This window comes from Pelodiscus sinensis, chromosome 26 (genome assembly GCF_049634645.1).
Source record: "Pelodiscus sinensis isolate JC-2024 chromosome 26, ASM4963464v1, whole genome shotgun sequence".
Taxonomy (NCBI): Eukaryota; Metazoa; Chordata; order Testudines; family Trionychidae; genus Pelodiscus; species Pelodiscus sinensis.
Genome location: NC_134736.1, coordinates 14,799,335 through 14,815,676, shown reverse-complemented (window position 1 = coordinate 14,815,676; position 16,342 = coordinate 14,799,335). Strand labels below are relative to the sequence as shown.

The 16,342-nt window shown below is 52.6% G+C and overlaps 1 protein-coding gene across 5 annotated transcripts in view; it reads right to left on the bottom strand.

The window, feature by feature from the left end:
* NTM (neurotrimin) overlaps window positions 1-16,342 on the bottom strand; it is a 738,537-nt gene that overhangs the window by 94,982 nt on the left and 627,213 nt on the right. For all 5 annotated transcript variants that reach the window (XM_075909354.1, XM_075909355.1, XM_075909353.1 and 2 more), the window contains one exon: window positions 3,155-3,280. In XM_075909354.1, the coding sequence (XP_075765469.1) occupies window positions 3,155-3,280 (126 nt within the window). The remainder of the gene's footprint in view (window positions 1-3,154; window positions 3,281-16,342) is intronic.

Here is a 16,342-nt window from a genome sequence, read left to right as displayed (position 1 = left end):
ATCTCAAAGCACTATGCAAAAGTGTGTGAATCCCAGTATGGTCTCTGTTCTGCATACAAAGAGCTGGATTCTTGGCTCTGCTAAATCAATCCACCTTGTACCAGTCAGGCAAAGCGGACTTAAAAGCAGCAGAAAATTCACCCTGCATAGGGCAGCTCCCGCAGGGAAAGGAAAAGAATCCCACTTCCACACCAGCTATCCCTCCCTCAGCCCTGGCACAAGGGGTGGTCACCGAAGGGCGTCACACGAGTGGCACAGGTTACAAATGCCCACCAGCGTAGACAGAAGCTGGAAGCCAGGAGACCAAGGATCTATAACCAACTCCCTGTGGCCCCCTTCTCCCCACTGCCCCCAAGTGGAGCAGAGAATCCAGCTGAGGGAAACTGAGGCACAGAGTCAGGAAGCGATTGCTCCAAGGCCAGGAGATACAAGGCTCATAGTCCTCTCCCAGCTCTTCCGAACTTCACTGCTTCTTAGAAGACTCCCCTGTCATGTCCAAATGCATTTGCTTGGGCTTAGCAAAGCTGGGGAGTTTTCACAGCTCTGAGCACACCCTGAGGTCTCAAGATACCCAAACCTAGATGGAGAACAGCTAAATAAATATATCACGGGTAGGAGGTCCCCCAGTGACTGTCAAGTGCTGAGATGGTGTGATGAGTGTGGGTGGAGGCCAATATTCCTTCGGACATTTCCCATCCATGGGGAGAATAAATTTTGTTATGTGCGCCGAGACATGTGCGGATATGCACCAGCAGTAGAAACACATGCTGCCAGCTCTGAGCACTATGCTCATCATCTTTCCTGGGTGGCTGCCGCCCACTCATGCAGCTTACGGGGAACACTGGTAGAGACATTGGCGCTACCTCTACACTGCTGGTTTTTTGCGGAAGAGGATATGCAAATGGCGCGCTTATTTGCATATCTTCTTCCGATTCTTTTTGGCAGAAGAGGTTTTGCTGCTAAAAAGCCCCGTGTCGATGGGGCCATGTGTCAGGAAAACCCCCTTTTTCGCAAGATCCTGTAAACCTGTCTACACGGGGCTTTTTAGCGGCAAAACCTCTTCCGCAAAAAGAATCGGAAGAGGATATGCAAATGAGCGCTCTATTTGCATATCCTCTTCTGCAAAAAAAAAAACTGCAGTGGAGACATAGCCTGAGAGACCGAGGACCCACTGCACAGCCATGGCTACTTAGCTAGTGAGAGAGAGGGATGGCATGCATGGCAGTAAAGGTGCAGGTGGGTATGAGAGGTACCCTGTGCCAGCTCTGAGCTTGGCACTCTTGGTCAGCGAGAGCCGAGCTCCGTGCAATTTGTGCCGTGATTACTTCTACGGGGTTCAAATGAGGAATCTCTAATCTGGGCCAGAAATCTGGTAACAGCTACTGTTGTAAATTACCCAACTCCACAGGTAATTTCTGATGAGCTCACTCCTCTCCCCTCTGTGCATGCTCAGTTTCCATAGCAGCTAAGACCTAAATAAAACGGAAACATCTGGTGGAAGCACAGGTAAAGCTCCCTGGGGAAAGAAACCCGCTGGATGGCAGCCAGCAGAGATAACAGCCCCTCTGCAAGACAGTAGTGGCAGAACCTCAGAGATGGGGAGAGGGGAGGGCCTGGGGAAGAAAGAAAGAAAGAAAGAAAGAAAGAAAGAAAGAAAGAAAGAAAGAAAGAAAGAAAGAAAGAAAGAAAGAAAGAAAGAAAGAAAGAAAGAAAGAAAGAAAGAAAGAAAAGAGATGAATGACTCTGGAGTAGGAGCAAATGGACCAGAGCGGAGATCCCCTCCCATTAACGCTGGCTGATAGTGATAGATGTACTGGTAGTAACCTTGATCCTGTGCCATTAGATGCTCCGCTACAGCAGGGAGCTCTCCGTGGCAGGGACTTTCTCAATTACCCCCGTGGAGGGACCTCTCAGCAGCTTGTCCCGTGTGGGGTGCAGACCTCTCCCGCGGAGAGGCTGGGTTTTCTAACAGACCCATCTGAAAAGTGCCCAATGGTACCTGACCGAAAAGGAACAGAGGGAGATGTCGGGCTCCGCCCCTCTTGGTCCATAGCGATTGATGAACCAACCCAGCAGCATCACATAGCAGTGGGGTCGGCTGGGGTGGCTTTCAGACGCTGCTGTGATTAGCGTGGCAGGGCTGGCAGGGCAGCAGAACCTTGCACCACAAGGTCTGTAGCTCTTCCGGCTGCCTGCAGGGGCAGGATTTGGGGAGCTCTAGGCAGCCTTCGGGGGCTGTGTGTGGCCTTACACTGGGGAGCAAGGGGCAAATGGGTGAGTTTCCTGGACGAGTTAAGTTTGTCTAATGGAACCATTCGGCTCTGAGGCTCTTCCACTCCAGGCAGGTGTGGCCAGAGAGCTGCATGGTATCACAGTCAGACCCTGCCGTGGTCCGCCCGACAGCTGGCTGGGGGGCACTGCAAGCAGGGACTTCCCCGTCCCTACTCTAGTCTAACCCCTTCTGGAAAAGACTAGGGAATCGCACAGCGCACTAGCAAGTTAAATGCAATACGTGGGACAGTAGTTTGAAACGTGCTCAAACGTCGCTGAACCTGGGCCTGTAGGAATAAACTCTCCAGCAATCAAACCCACTCTGTTACGGCCCACTGTTGTATATTCATTAACGAGAGATGGCAATTAGCACAACTTGTTGAGTGGCTTGCCTTCTTTTTTTGCACTAGCTCTCGTTGGAACTTATAAGTAAATCCCAATGGTGGCTTTTCATATTGCATTTGAAAGTGGTGTTTTGCATAAGTCCTACAAGAAAAACAAATGTTGCCCTGGCTCAGATTTGCACCCACTAACATCTCCAGTTACCACACGAGTCTGATTAAAGCATTCAACCCATGAACATGACAGAAAAAACAAACTAACTTGCACTTAGTGTAGGTCCTACACAAACACAGCTGGGAATTTGTGCCTCGTTAGCCCTGAATCCTCTCTTCAGCACAGAGTTTTCCCGAGATCAATTCCCAGGGCAGGGGAGAATGGCGACTCCTTTCCAGCCATCAGGCAGAACGGCAAATGCTCTGCGGCCACTATTCCCAAATCCCCTCCTTGCAGCCTGCACCACATCCTTCCTGGTGAATGGGACCCTCCCCCCCGCTGCAGGGAGAGCGTGAGGAACGTCTTAGGCCACATGTGGACATCTTACCTTTGGGGGAGATGTGCCGCCAGGTGATGGTGGGATCCGGCCTGCCCGTGGCTATACAGGTGAGGCTGATGTTGCCGCCTTCGTTGATGGAGATGTCGGAAGAGATCTCAACAATTTTGGGAGACACTGGAATGACAAACAAGGAGAAGTGAGGCCACCGCCGGGTCCCGTGTGACTGTCCCACTCGCGTTCTCCAGGCTGTGTGTGGGGGCCGGCGGGAGCGGGGACGTTTGTGTGCACACATGTGCATGAGCAGGTGCGACGGTAGGTGGAGTCTCCCCATCGCACTAGCTACAAGCTAAGCAACTGCCCATCGGTCCCCTCAGACATGGCGGCGAAGGAGTTGGGGATTCCTCCATTTCCTTCCCAGAGATGCCAGATGCCCCAATCCCAACGTAACTTACTCCTCACCCACTGGAATCATGTCCTAACTGGGGAAATACACCCTCCTCGGAGCTCTTGCTGGTGGGGTGCCCAGAGCTCTCTCGTCGTATGGCGCTGATTAACGCCCCTTGTTCCCATCATGGAGATCCTGGAGAGTAGCTGCCAACCCGCGGGAGAGGGAACGCACCTACACCAACCCTGGGATGAGATCCACTAGTGGGACTGGGGCAGCCATTCAGGGGCGCAGGGGGGAAGAGAACCAGATGGAGGGGCAAGTTCAGGGTAGGTAGCCCCCTGCGTTTACCCAGCTCAGCCCCTTTAAAACCTCGTCCTGAGGCAGAGGAAGGGCGGGCTGTCCTGAGGCAGAGGAGGGAAATCAGAGAGGGAGCATGACAGGGACGGGGGGGGGGGGGGTTGTTGCTCCAGACAAGAGAACTATGGCAAACGGGCCTTCACTTAGGGGGCAGGCGAGAACCGGCTCGAAGCCTGGGAGGGACAGTGGCTCACCGGGAAACCCCCAAGAGGGGAGCCCAGGGGGGACCTGTCAGGACGGAATCACCTGAGACGCATGAACTGGAGCCACCTGACGTGTATGGGGGGCTGAGTCCTGGGGCTTGTGGTGTGGCCTGGGGAATAAGGAAGGAGTGGAGGGAGGGGGAGCTAGCGAAGAGTGGGGGGGGGGGCTGTTATGTGGAGAGGATTTGTGGGGAGCAGCAGAAGATGGCACCGGCCGAAAGCTGGCTCATTGTGAAAATGCCCAGGACACAGAGGTGGTGCTGACCCACAGGGGGCCCTACACAGGCATATTTCAATAAAAAGCGAATAGCAGCCCGCTCCATCTTCTCAGGAAATTATTTAACCTGCCTGTGCCTGGCTCTGGCTCTCCATCCACGGCTTACTGCTGGACGGCAACTCTGCCCAGGACAGGGGGCTGGCAGAACTAGTGGGCCCCTGTCATTTTATACCAGGTGCCACGCCCCCACAGAGGGAGGGGCCTCAGGCAGAAGGGGCGGAGCTGGGAGGCCAGCAATATAAAGGGCCCGAGGCTCTGGCTGCTGCCTCGAGCCCTGGACCCTCTCAAATCACTAAGTCCAGGGGCAACTGTCCCCTTTGCCCCCCCCCCCCGCCCCCACTGGTGGCCTGGCCAGGGATTGCTGACTTCAGAGTCTTGACCCCTTGCTCTTGGCATCTGTCATTTTATACCAGGAGTGGCCAAACGTACTGGTCCTCCGAGCCACACGCAGCATCTTTAGGAGTGTTAGAGCTGGGGCACAGCTAGGCGGGTGCGCGCCGTGGGGCTGAAGTCCCAAGACTCCCCTCTCCATTGGACAGAAGCCCCTAACTCAGCACCTCACCACCCCACTGCAGGGCAGTGGTCCTGAGCGCCCCCACCCAGCCCAGTAGATGGGAAATGGGGGGACACGGAGGGCTTGTGAGCCGCATTTTAATGGTAAAAGCCACATGTGGCTTATGAGTCACAGTCTGGTCACCCCTGCTTTGTACTTTGGCATCACTGGACCCGTGAGGCCTTGTGTTGGGTGTTACCCGGTTTTACTGCTCTCCCTACCTACTTGCCCTGTTGTTTGTCTCTAGCCACCGGTCTGAAAATAAACATGTCCCTTTGCCATGCCCGTTGTGCGTGTTTACACTGCAGCGTTTGGGACAGGTGTCCCCACAGTAGAAGGGAGTTTCCCTGCTGTGATCCCGCCTGGGCCTTTCTGTGGCCAGTTCTGCCCAGTAGAGCAGACTCCATCGGGGGCTGCAGTACAGGGGTAAAGCAGGTCCTGACTACACGGACACCTGAGCAGCAGGAGAAGCATAGAAGGAGCAGAACAGAAAGGAAGCAAGGAGGGAAAGGAAACAGCACTGCCAGACATGTTCCACGGGGCGCCACGCTCCATGCACTGAAGTCAGCTATAGAGCACGGCGAAAGCCAGTGTTGTCTTCAAGTCGTCATTGTCAAGTCCAAGTCGAGTCTCAAGTCGTTACAGTTCAAGTCTCAAGTCGAGTCTCAAGTCCCTAAAGTCACTTTCGAGTAAAGTCTCAAGTCGAGTCTCGAGTCTTAATTTAAAAAAGTCAAGTCACTTTTGTACAAGCCGTCAATATCGGCATTTTCGGACAATTTTTTCACCAAGTCGATTTAACAAAATTAGCAGTTCTCAAGTCGAGTCTCACGTCATAAACAATGAACCCGAGTCGAGTCTCAAGTCGAGTCACCTAGGCGATTTGAGTCCGACTCGTGTTCAAGTCGTGGGACTCGAGTCAACAACTCTGGCAAAAGCCACCCTCAGTGTCACAGGGGTTGTGAGCAGGGGTTGTGATCTGCGTGGTCTCCAGTGGGAGAGGATGTTGAACGTAAGGCAAGCGGGTGTGATAATATGTTAACCAGTTCAGGCCTTTGTTCAGGCCAAGGGCGATGGCGTATAACACCAGCTTGCCTTACCTTCAACACCCCATTGACATCAAAAGCTAAGGATGGGACACTTCTAGCCCACTCAATTAGCCTCATTAGCACCCACACTACAATAGACAGGCCATTTTTTTCCTCCTGCTCTCTTTTTATTCTGAGGGTCCCCCTTTTTTTTCTCCACTCCAGATCATCTCATCTGAAGAAGTGGATTGTGCCCGTGAAAGCTCATGATACTATTTATATATTTTTGTCAGTTTCTAAGGGACACGGGACTATTCGCTGTCCCAGCTATGGACTTTTATAGTTGAAAAATAACCAAGCGAAATGATCCAATTCTCTTTTAAATTCCATAGGCGTTGTGAAGAACGTCCATAGCACTGTTGAACCTCTCTAGTCTGGCACCCGTGGGACCTGACCGGAGTCGAACCAGAGAATTTGCTGGACCCCAGTAGGTCAGTATTATCTAGCAGCATCACCATCGACAAATAATGTAATCTACTCGACCGTGGCGAGGAGATTACAACCCGGAAGAGCCGGCGCAGAGCAATCTGTGCGTGCGCAGAACAATCCGCGCATACGCAGAGCACAGAACCACATGGCTGGCGAACGAGGCTCGCTGCCGCTTGGTGAGCCCTGAGCATCACCAACACTTCCACGGCTCACTAGGCTCGCCAACAACATTTAGGGATAAATTAGATCTAAATAACAGCCCAGAAGCCTGGTGGCTGTAAACAAACTTTATGGGATTGTGGGAAACTTGGCAACACCCATGGTAAGTGAACATCCGGCTCACTGAAATCCTGCCGGACCACGGCTGTGGCCAGATCAGAGAGTGCCGGGCTAGAGAGGTTCACCCTGTACTGCGTTTTCTACGGGACTTTTCAATAAGAGGAAATGTAGGGCCGGATTCTCAGCTGTTGTAGATCAGCGCAGCTCTATTGACTTCAGTGGAGCTATGTTCCCTGATGCCAGTGAAAACCCATGAATAATGTAAAGATCTACTGCTAGAACATAAGAATAGCCAGGCTGGGTCAGACCAAAGGTCCATCTAGCCCAGTGTCCTGTCTGCCGACAGTGGCCAATGCCAGATGCCCCAGAGGGAGGGAACACAACAAGGAATCCTCACATTATCCCTCTCCTGTCCCCCACCTCCAGAGAAATTGGGACACCATTCCTACCCATCCTGGCTAATAGCCACTGATGGACCTAACCTCCATGAATCTATCTAGCTCCGTGGTCCCTAACCCGGTACCCGCGGGTGCCATCGCGCCAGCCGGGCCCTTTACGTGCGCCTGCGGAGCAATCTGGGTTGGCCCCGCCCCCGGGCGTGTGGCAGGTGCCAGCCCTGGGCGCATGGCCGGCCCCGGCCCCGGGTGCACTGCGCGTGCCCTTGCCGGCCCTGGTGCTGGCCTTGGCCCTGCCCCTGGGGGCACCGTGCGTGCCCGCGCCGGCCGCGCGGAACCTGGGCAGCCCCTGCCCAGGATCGCAGCACATGCCGGTGCCGACCTCGAGCGTGCGGCGCATGCTTGGCCCCGCCCCCAGTCACATGGCCTGTGAGCGGCCCCACCCCTGTACGCGCAGCACGAGTAGCCCCGCCCCCAGGTGCCCGGCAGCCCCAAAATGTTGGGGACCACTGATCTAGCTCCTCTTTGAACCCTGTTAAAGTCCTGACCTTCACAATGTCCTCTGACAAGAAGTTCCACAGGTTAACTGTGTGCTGCATGAAGAAAAACTTCCTTTTGCTTGTTTTAAATGTGCTACATATTAATTTCATTTGGTGACCCCTAGTTCTTATGTTATGGGAACAAGTAAATAACTTTTCCTTATTCACTTTTTTCACATCAGTCATGAGTCTGGTAGTTGCGCCTCCTTCACCTGGAGAACTCCCTCACAAAACTCCCTGTTCACTGCCCCCGTTCACTATTTCCATTCTTGACACTCACCCTGACAAGATACCCCTGGGCTATACACCCCCTTTATTGCTCTGGATTCCCAGATGTACACAAATAGGGGGTACATATGCAGACCTTTCCAGGGGACCGGCTGCACAAAGTGACAGCAACCGCCTTGCCTCTGCCACACAGGTAAGTTATTCATTGATCCGTAAAGCTCTCCAAGACAGTCTGGAAGGGATTATGTCATGCTAGCACCAGGCAATAAAATAAAATTAAAAAAAAAAAGATGGGCTTTTTTGTGAACGCCAGTGTGATTTAGAGTTTGCGGTTGGAAGTGCAGTTAAAGCACATTTTAAGTGGAAATCAAGGTGGGTAATGAATTACCCTGTGTTCTGAAGGAATGCTGGGAGTTCATTTTCCCTCCTTTGGACACAACAGCAGGTCTGCTAATCATACACCGGAGGCCAACAGCAGACAAGATCCAAGCAGGATGGAGAACTCCATGGGGGCCACGGAGAAGATACAGGATGAAAGGTTGAAAGGTTCAGGTGATCCAAAGCAGCTTTTAATAAGAGACCATCTATCCGGACTGTGGGTACGTCTACACTTTGAGCAGGTGGGGTAATTTCCAGCGTGGCTAGATGTACTCAGACTAGCTCTGACAGGGTTATTGCACTAACGGCAGATGTGTAGCCATGCCAGGATGGATTGACTGTCCTGCGAAGGACCCTATCTGCAACCTCAGGCATGTTCTTGCGTGGCTAACCAGTCAATCAGATACAGGGCAGGAACAGGGCTCTCTGATCTGGAAACTCCATCTCCGGCTCCCATGCAGATGTACGCTCTATGCTCCTATTTGGGCCAATGCCCCAGCACGGGGTTAAGTCGCGCCGTGCTGCTCAGAGATCGACGTATGCTGGTATGGTTTTAGTTACCCTGACAGGCTGGCCCTTAGGCCCGTGGCCCTTCAGGGAGAATCAAGACCTAACTGGCCCATGACAACTCTGTAAGCCACACCTGGGAGCCACACACACAGGTGTTCCCGGTGCTGGTCCATTAGTCGACTGGCCGTGAGACCATCTGGGCTCTAGACAAGTGCCAGAAGAGCATGTGTGGGGGGCTGCTCTGATAAGCCAGCGAGAGGAAGGAAGACAGTGCTCTCCGTGGGGAAGGCATGGGACACAGGCCAGGGCAGGCAATAATTTCTGATGGGGGAGGTCACTCCAAGAATCTGGAAAGTGCTCGAGGGCCACACTCGTCCGTGATATTAATGGAGGAGGTGTGGGGTCTGGGAGTGAGGTTGGGTGTAGAAAGGAGTTTGTGGTGAAGGGATTGGGGTGCTGGAGGGAGTGTGGGGTCTGGGAAGGAATTTGGGTGAAGGAGGCAGTTGTGTCCTGGGACAAGGAACTGGGGTGCAAGATACAGGGTCAGGTAGGGGGTACGGGTGCAGGAGGGGGAAACAGATTGGGGGGAGGGCAGGGCTCGGGTGCCTGAGGCAGGCTCTGGCTGGGACACTTACCTGGGTGTCTCCCAGCCAGCAGCCCAGCAGGTTTTTCAGGCAGACTCCTGGCCTGCCATGACCCTGTACCAGTTTCAGGGGCCATGTGGGTCTATGAATATCTGCGAGCCTGAGGGGAGGGGAAAAGGAGTGCTTCATGAGCAGCCTGTTCTTCAGACAGGCAGTTCCCATTGGCTGGAAACTGGCCAATGGGATTGTGCTGGGGGCGGGGGCAGTGCACAAAGCTCTCCCCCACTTCCTCCAGGCTTCTAGCTATTCAAAGACAAACAGGGCCCTGGAGTGGCTTTTCTGAATGGCGCGGGGGTAGGGGGCATGGGTAGGGGGCCTGCCTGAGTCTCCCTGTTGCATCCACGAGCCAGATCCAGTGGCCTGGTGTACCATAACAACACCTCAACCAAGGCTAGAGCCACACTGTGCTAGGAGCTGTATGTAAATACAATAAGAGACAGTCGCTGCCTGATGAGCTTACAGCAGTGTTTCCCAAATGGTGCTCCGCAGAACCCCGGAGTTCCACGAAGTGAAAATAAGGGTTCCGCAAGAAAATTCCATTACAATAACATTTTATGACTTACAACATAATCATTAATATTTAAGCATTCATGAATTTTATTGAAAACAATGTTCATTTGTGTTGATCTCATGACCTTGTTTAGCATTTGTTTATTATTATCCTTATCTGTGGTCTACTTTTTCAGTTCCATATATAAGACTTATAAGAGGTTCCGCAAAATTCTTTCAAGTTTAAAAGGGTTCCATGGCCACATAAAATTGGGAAATGCTGGCTTACAGTCTCAATAGACAAGGCAGACAAAGAAAGTATTATCCCCATCTTACAGATGGGGACCTGAAGCAGAGAGAGACCAGGGGACAAGAGGAGGCAACTGAGCCCAAATATTAGTGCAGTGCGTTATCCTAAGACCGTCCTTCCTTTCTCATGCAGCTCTGGGCCGTTCAAGGGGAACCCTTCACGATTTTAAAACTACTGAATTCATTGTCATCACGCCTGGCTTGTTTTGTGGCGCTCACTGTGGCTTACTGTAATTGCGCCTACATTAGCATTAGCCACTCCCGCCTACATGGCATCGACTGACCACTGTGAAGCGTTGCCATGTTTTAAAGCACAGCGTGAGGAGGCAGAGTTAAGGTTAATCTTTGAATTCTGCCGTTCCTCACTCGGGAGCGTTTGCATTCTCTCTCTTACCCTGGCGCTAGCTGTTAGATTTGTTTGAAGGCCTCGGACGGTTTTCGCCGAGCGTATAATAGTATGTAATCAGTTGATTAAGCACTTTCTGACCTTTCTACATAAATCCCCTTTGCTATGTGAGCCGTAATCATTAGCCACTTATGCACCAACTGGCAACGAGCCCATACCCACACCCGCATCACAGGACGGGACTGGGAGGAGCCTTTGTGTGTCCAAGGAATGAAAAACTTTGCCACAATCCACGTCAGCTGCAGCGAGGCAGAGGTGACGCCGGAGTACCCAGGACGTAAACGAGAGTGACAGGGGTAGAGGAGCCTTTAGTTACCCTTTCAATTAAATATGCAATGTTCAGATTTAGCACGACAGTTATTGTATGCAAATGAAATGTTTGAATAATTAATTGAATAAATTATTTAAAATGCCTTTCTTGAGAGGGAAAAGATAGACTGTAAGATTTTGCTCCACGAGGGAGAAAAGCCTTAATAAATAAGTGATCGTAAATATAAATCTGGTATTATTTAACATTCAATAGTAGTCCCATTATGTCTCTATTAAAATGCTTTATTATTTGGTCAGGGTTTCTACAGGCAGGGGGCGGGCGTGGGGAATCTCCAGCCGAATGGAAGACGCAGACAGTTCTGCACCCAGATGAGAGATGAATAAATAAAGAAATAGAGGCTTCCGGGTGGGAGTTCTCTGCTTGCTACCAGCCTTTTTGCCCCTAGCATCTCTCCTGCTCAGGAGTGATTCAACTTGGCAGCGCCAGGCTGGGCTGCTCCCGTGTCAGCATGCAGGTCTCCCTAGAGCGGGGCCTGTGCGTTTGCTGATCTCGTTTTCTTTGCCGTGGCACTGGGAAAGGGGCTGATTGTGTTGTGAGATGGATGACTCAGCCCCTTTTGTGGGGTCCCCAGAACATACCCCGGCTTTGTCCCATGGTCAGTTTTCACCCCCCCACACACACTACACATGCCGTAAAACAGAGTACTTAGCTATCTAAGTAAAAGAAATGGTGCACACAGGATTTGTATATGTACAGGAGAGGTGTGTATCACAGTTCCTGTTAAGGTGCGCAGCTGCGCAGCCGCACACTAAAATTTCTTCCCACGCTCACCTCCCCTGGAGAGCCGTACAGAAGCACTCGTACAATTGGTGACTATTCCAGCAGGCGGGACTGGCTGAGACGGCGTGGTGAGGCTGCCAGCAGGGCGGGATGGGGCGGGGGGAGGCCTTCTCTGGTGGCCGGGGGGGGGGGGGGGGGCTGAGGCCTGTTCTGGAAGCTGGGGCCAGGAACGGGTCCTTCCACATGGCAGAATGAGGAGGGTGTGTGCCCCGGTGGCCAGGAATGGGACTTGCCACGTGGCGGGATGTGTGTGTCTGCTCCAGCAGCAGGGAACGGGACATGACACACCGTGGGAGGTGCCGGGTATGTGTGTGCATTAATAAATTGGGTGCCCCAGTGGCACACATCCAAACTAGCACACAAGACCTCAATATTAGCTGGAGTACCGTGTCCAGTTCTGGGCACCACATTTCAAGAAAGATGTGGAGAAATTGGAAAGGGTACAGAGAAGAGCGACAAGAATGATTAAAGGTCTAGAGAACAAGACCTATGAAGCCAGGCTTCATGAACTGGGCTTGTTTAGTTTGGAAAAAAGAAGATTAAGGGGGGACATGATAGCGGTTTTCAAATATCTAAAAGGGTGTCACAAGGAGGAAGGAGAAAATTTGTTCCTCTTGGTTTCTGAGGACAGGACAAGGAGTAATGGGCTTAAAGTGCAGCAGGGGAGGTTTAGATTGGACATTAGGAAAAAATTCCTAACTGTCAGGGTGGTCAAATATTGGAATAAATTGCCAAGGGAGGTGGTGGAATCTCCCTCTCTGGAGATATTTAAGAACAGGTTAGATAGACATCTGTCAGGGATGGTGTAGGTGGAGCTTGGTCCTGCCTTGAGGGCGGGGGGCTGGACTCGATGACCTCTCGAGGTCCCTTCCAGTCCTATTATTCTATGATTCTATGAATATTGGTGCACAAGTCGAAACTCACTCCGCTCATAGTTGGAAAATCTTAGCCGGTACCCTTGTGTATATGCTAGGGTTGCCAGATGTCCGGTATTGGCCCGGACAGTCCAGTATTTGTGGCCTCTGTCTGGTAAAAAAACCCAGAAAACACCGGACATGTAAAATGTCCAGTATTTTCTGTTTTTCTCGGACGGAAGGCCACATGGGACATTCTTCCCCTTCCGCGACCGGCAGTGGGCGGGGGGAGCAGGGAGATTTAAAGGTGCAGTGACCTTTTTTTTTTTTTTGCTCAACCAATTTTTTTTCCTGCCATGTTCTGTATTTTTTTTGAAACTATCTGGCAACCCTAGTATATGCATATATGTTCACACAGAAGCACACCAATTTGGGCCATGCACATAAATGCCACGTACTTCCTCCCCCCCACCCCCGAATATGCCTGCATACAAACTTGGACCCCCGTCAGACACACGTGGTGCATGTACACAGCAACACACGTCAGTAGCTTTGGGAGGATTGCACCCCCCCCCGCACACTGACGTGTCTGTCCCCCATACAAGCACCTTCTTCCTGAGCCCTTTACCAGGCGACACTCACTCCCGGCCGCTGACAGGGTGACTGATGTCCTCTGTGATCCCCGTTCCAGCCTGGTTTTATAGCCCTCCCTTATTTGCATAAACATCTCCGGCTCTGCCTCCTCACTCTGCCCATGCCACCTCCCCAGTCTCATTATTTTCCCATCCATCTTCCCTGTCCTCAAGCGCAAGGGACGTGCCGACGGAACCGCTCTTCTCCCCTGACATTATGTCCTCGTTCATTTCCCCGGCCACACTTCCCCACCTTGCCGCTTATGTTCTCTCTGGAGCATCGGTTCCTAATGCCACCCGCTCTAGCAGTGTCCATGGTGCTCAGCTCAGACAAGAGCACCCCAGATTTCAGTCTCTTCCCTCAGCCAGAGCTGAATAAACCAAACTTCCTGGGTCTGCACAGCTGGACTAGATATTTCACAGGGACGGGGGAAATTCCAGCGCTTCCACCCGAGCCAGAAAGCAGCTGGCGTCTGCAGCTGATCTTCCTTGCCCCTGAAAAGACATCCCCTCTAGGCGATGGACGCGAGGAAGCGGAAGCCAGTCAGGAAGCCCCCCCCACACACACCTACTGGGAGGTTGTGCCAGAACCTCGCCCCTTGGACACTTAGAAACCTTCTAATTTTTAGCCTCATGGCCAGTTTCTCCCCATCGGCACCCCAAACTGCAGTCTACATAAGAAAGCTATTGGCCGTTCTCAACCTGCTCTCCTCACACTGACCTAGAAGCGAAAGGCCCTCCAGCTAGGGCCCCACCAAGGTCAAAGCCATGCAAAATGTGCCAGGAGCTGTGCATTTCGGACTCCTCCCGTGGAATCTGGCGTTTGTGTGCTTCTAGCTATCCTATCCTGTCCACATTTCCCAGGGGAGACCAGCGTTGCTCAGACTGGGGGTCCTGACCTAAAGGGGAGTTGTTGGAGGATCACAAGGTTATTTAGGGGGGGTCACAGTATTGCCACCCGCACGTCTGTGCTGCCTGCAGAGCTGGGACACTGGAGAGCGGTGGCTGTAATGTTGGTTGTGGGCCCCGCTCTGCAGACAGTGCCCCACCAGCAGCAGTACGGGTAGTGAATATCCTACCCATGTCGCCCTTACCCCTGCACAGCTGCTTTCAGCGCTGGGCACCTGGAGAGCAGCAACTGCTGACAAAGGTCCCAGCTCCACAGACAGCACACAGAAGTAAGGATGGCAATGCCATGCCGGCCGTCCTTACATCTGTGCGGCTGCTGGCGGTAGCTCTGCCTTCAGAGCTGGGCTCCCAACCAACAGGCATCGCTCTCCAGCTGCCCAGCTCTGAAGGCAGCGCTGCCACCAACAACAGAGCAGAGGAAAGGGTCACAGGGCCTTAAGCTCCCCTCCAATAACTTTCAGGACAGGACAAGAAGCAATGGGCTTAAATTGCAGCAAGGGAGGTTTACGTTGGACATTAGGAAAAACTTCCTGTCAGGGTGGATAAACACTGGAATACATTGCCTAGGGAGGTTGTGGAATCTCCATCACTGGGGATATTTAAGAGCAGGGTAGATGGACATCTACCAGGGATAGTTTAGACCATGCCTGGTCCTGATGTGAGGGCAGTGGACTGGACGTGATGATCTCTCGAGGTCCCTTCCAGTACGAGCATCCTATGATTCTATGAACCTTGCAACCCTCACACGGCTCCTTCTTGGGTCAGGACCCCTACAACAGCAAGGCTGTGACATTTCTGCTTCAAGTAGCTGTAATCATGAACTCTGACCATTTATAAAATCCTATGACCATGAAACTGAGCAAACTGGACCATGAATTTGGCAGTGCCCTACCTACCTGCCTTTACTGGCTCCCTGAGCCATGATGGGCTTCCTGGTCCTATCCAAACCCCATTCCCTACATCTCCATTCACACACACGTTTTTGGCATATACAAATCCCTCATTAGCTGCCCTCAGACCTTTCCATCGGGCTGTCCCTCCTGCTTGTTTCTCTGAGGGAACAGGGAGAAAATTGGGAGAGAGGCTCCTTTCATAATATCTGTGTTGTGAAGAAGGACTTGCAAATGCCAAGCAATCAGTGTGTGCCATTCTAACTCCATGTTATTTGAACAGCAAAATGCAAAGGGCTTGATTCTTCTGTCACCCCTGTGCAAATGAGAAGTAACTCGACTGAAGTCAAGGGTGCGATGCCAATAAAAGGGAGGAAAATCAAGGTCCCAAGGCCATGTTTTTCATTGCTTTCTGCCTCCATTTCTCCATCGGCTTTAAGGGAGCCGTTCGTTATTATTTATTTCTAGGCCGTGCGAGGCCACTGTTGAGATGGGAGTCCCCATGGCCCTGACCAGGCAGAATTGGTTAAATGGGGCTGCCCTGACCAATAAAATGTGTGTTTACCTCAGTTTACATTCAATTAGTCAACAAGGTCCTTGGGACAGCTACAGGGGCAAAGTGGTTCCTCAAAGATTAGCTAATGCAGGGGTCTCAGATTTGGGCCACGTGCCGCCACGGGCCAGAGCAGTTGCACAATCCGACTGGGGAGTCCCGGTGGGCCGGGCGGGGAGGGGTTTCTGTTTCTCTCCCTCAAGTCCTGCCCCTTCCTGCCATTGCCCCACCCACTCCCTGTATGGCACCCCCTCCCCCCAGGACACGGCTTTGGACATTACCAGGAGGTCTGGTGCAGTGTGGTGGCAGCGGCTGGGCACCCCTGGACAATTGGTCCACTGTGCTCTGCTTCCCCATGGCTCCTGCCACGCTGCGCCAGGACCCCCCGGTAATCCCTGAAGCCTCCTCCTTTGGGGCAGGGTGCTGTGGAGGAGGGGAGGGATGGCAGTAAGGGATGGGCTTTGGGGAATGGGAATGGACAGGCACCCCCCACCTACTGGGACTATTGGGCCAGATTGTGCAACTGCTCCAATAGGCTGGAAGTTTGAGACCCCTGACCCTCCAGCACAGAGTCAAGCCATCACCTACCCAGCAACCAGCCGCTGTCAATGCAGGGGGACAGGGACAGATCGACCTACACCGTAACAAGCAACAGCCTGGGCCCTTTTCACAACCAGACCCCATGTCTTCGTCTTCACAGCAAAAAGGGACTTTATCCAGGGGTAGCCCTCCGGAACACGGGGGAGTGGACAATAAAAATTGGTGGGACCACACCAGGCTAGCTACCTTCCTGTCCTTCTCGCTCTCTTTCACCTGAC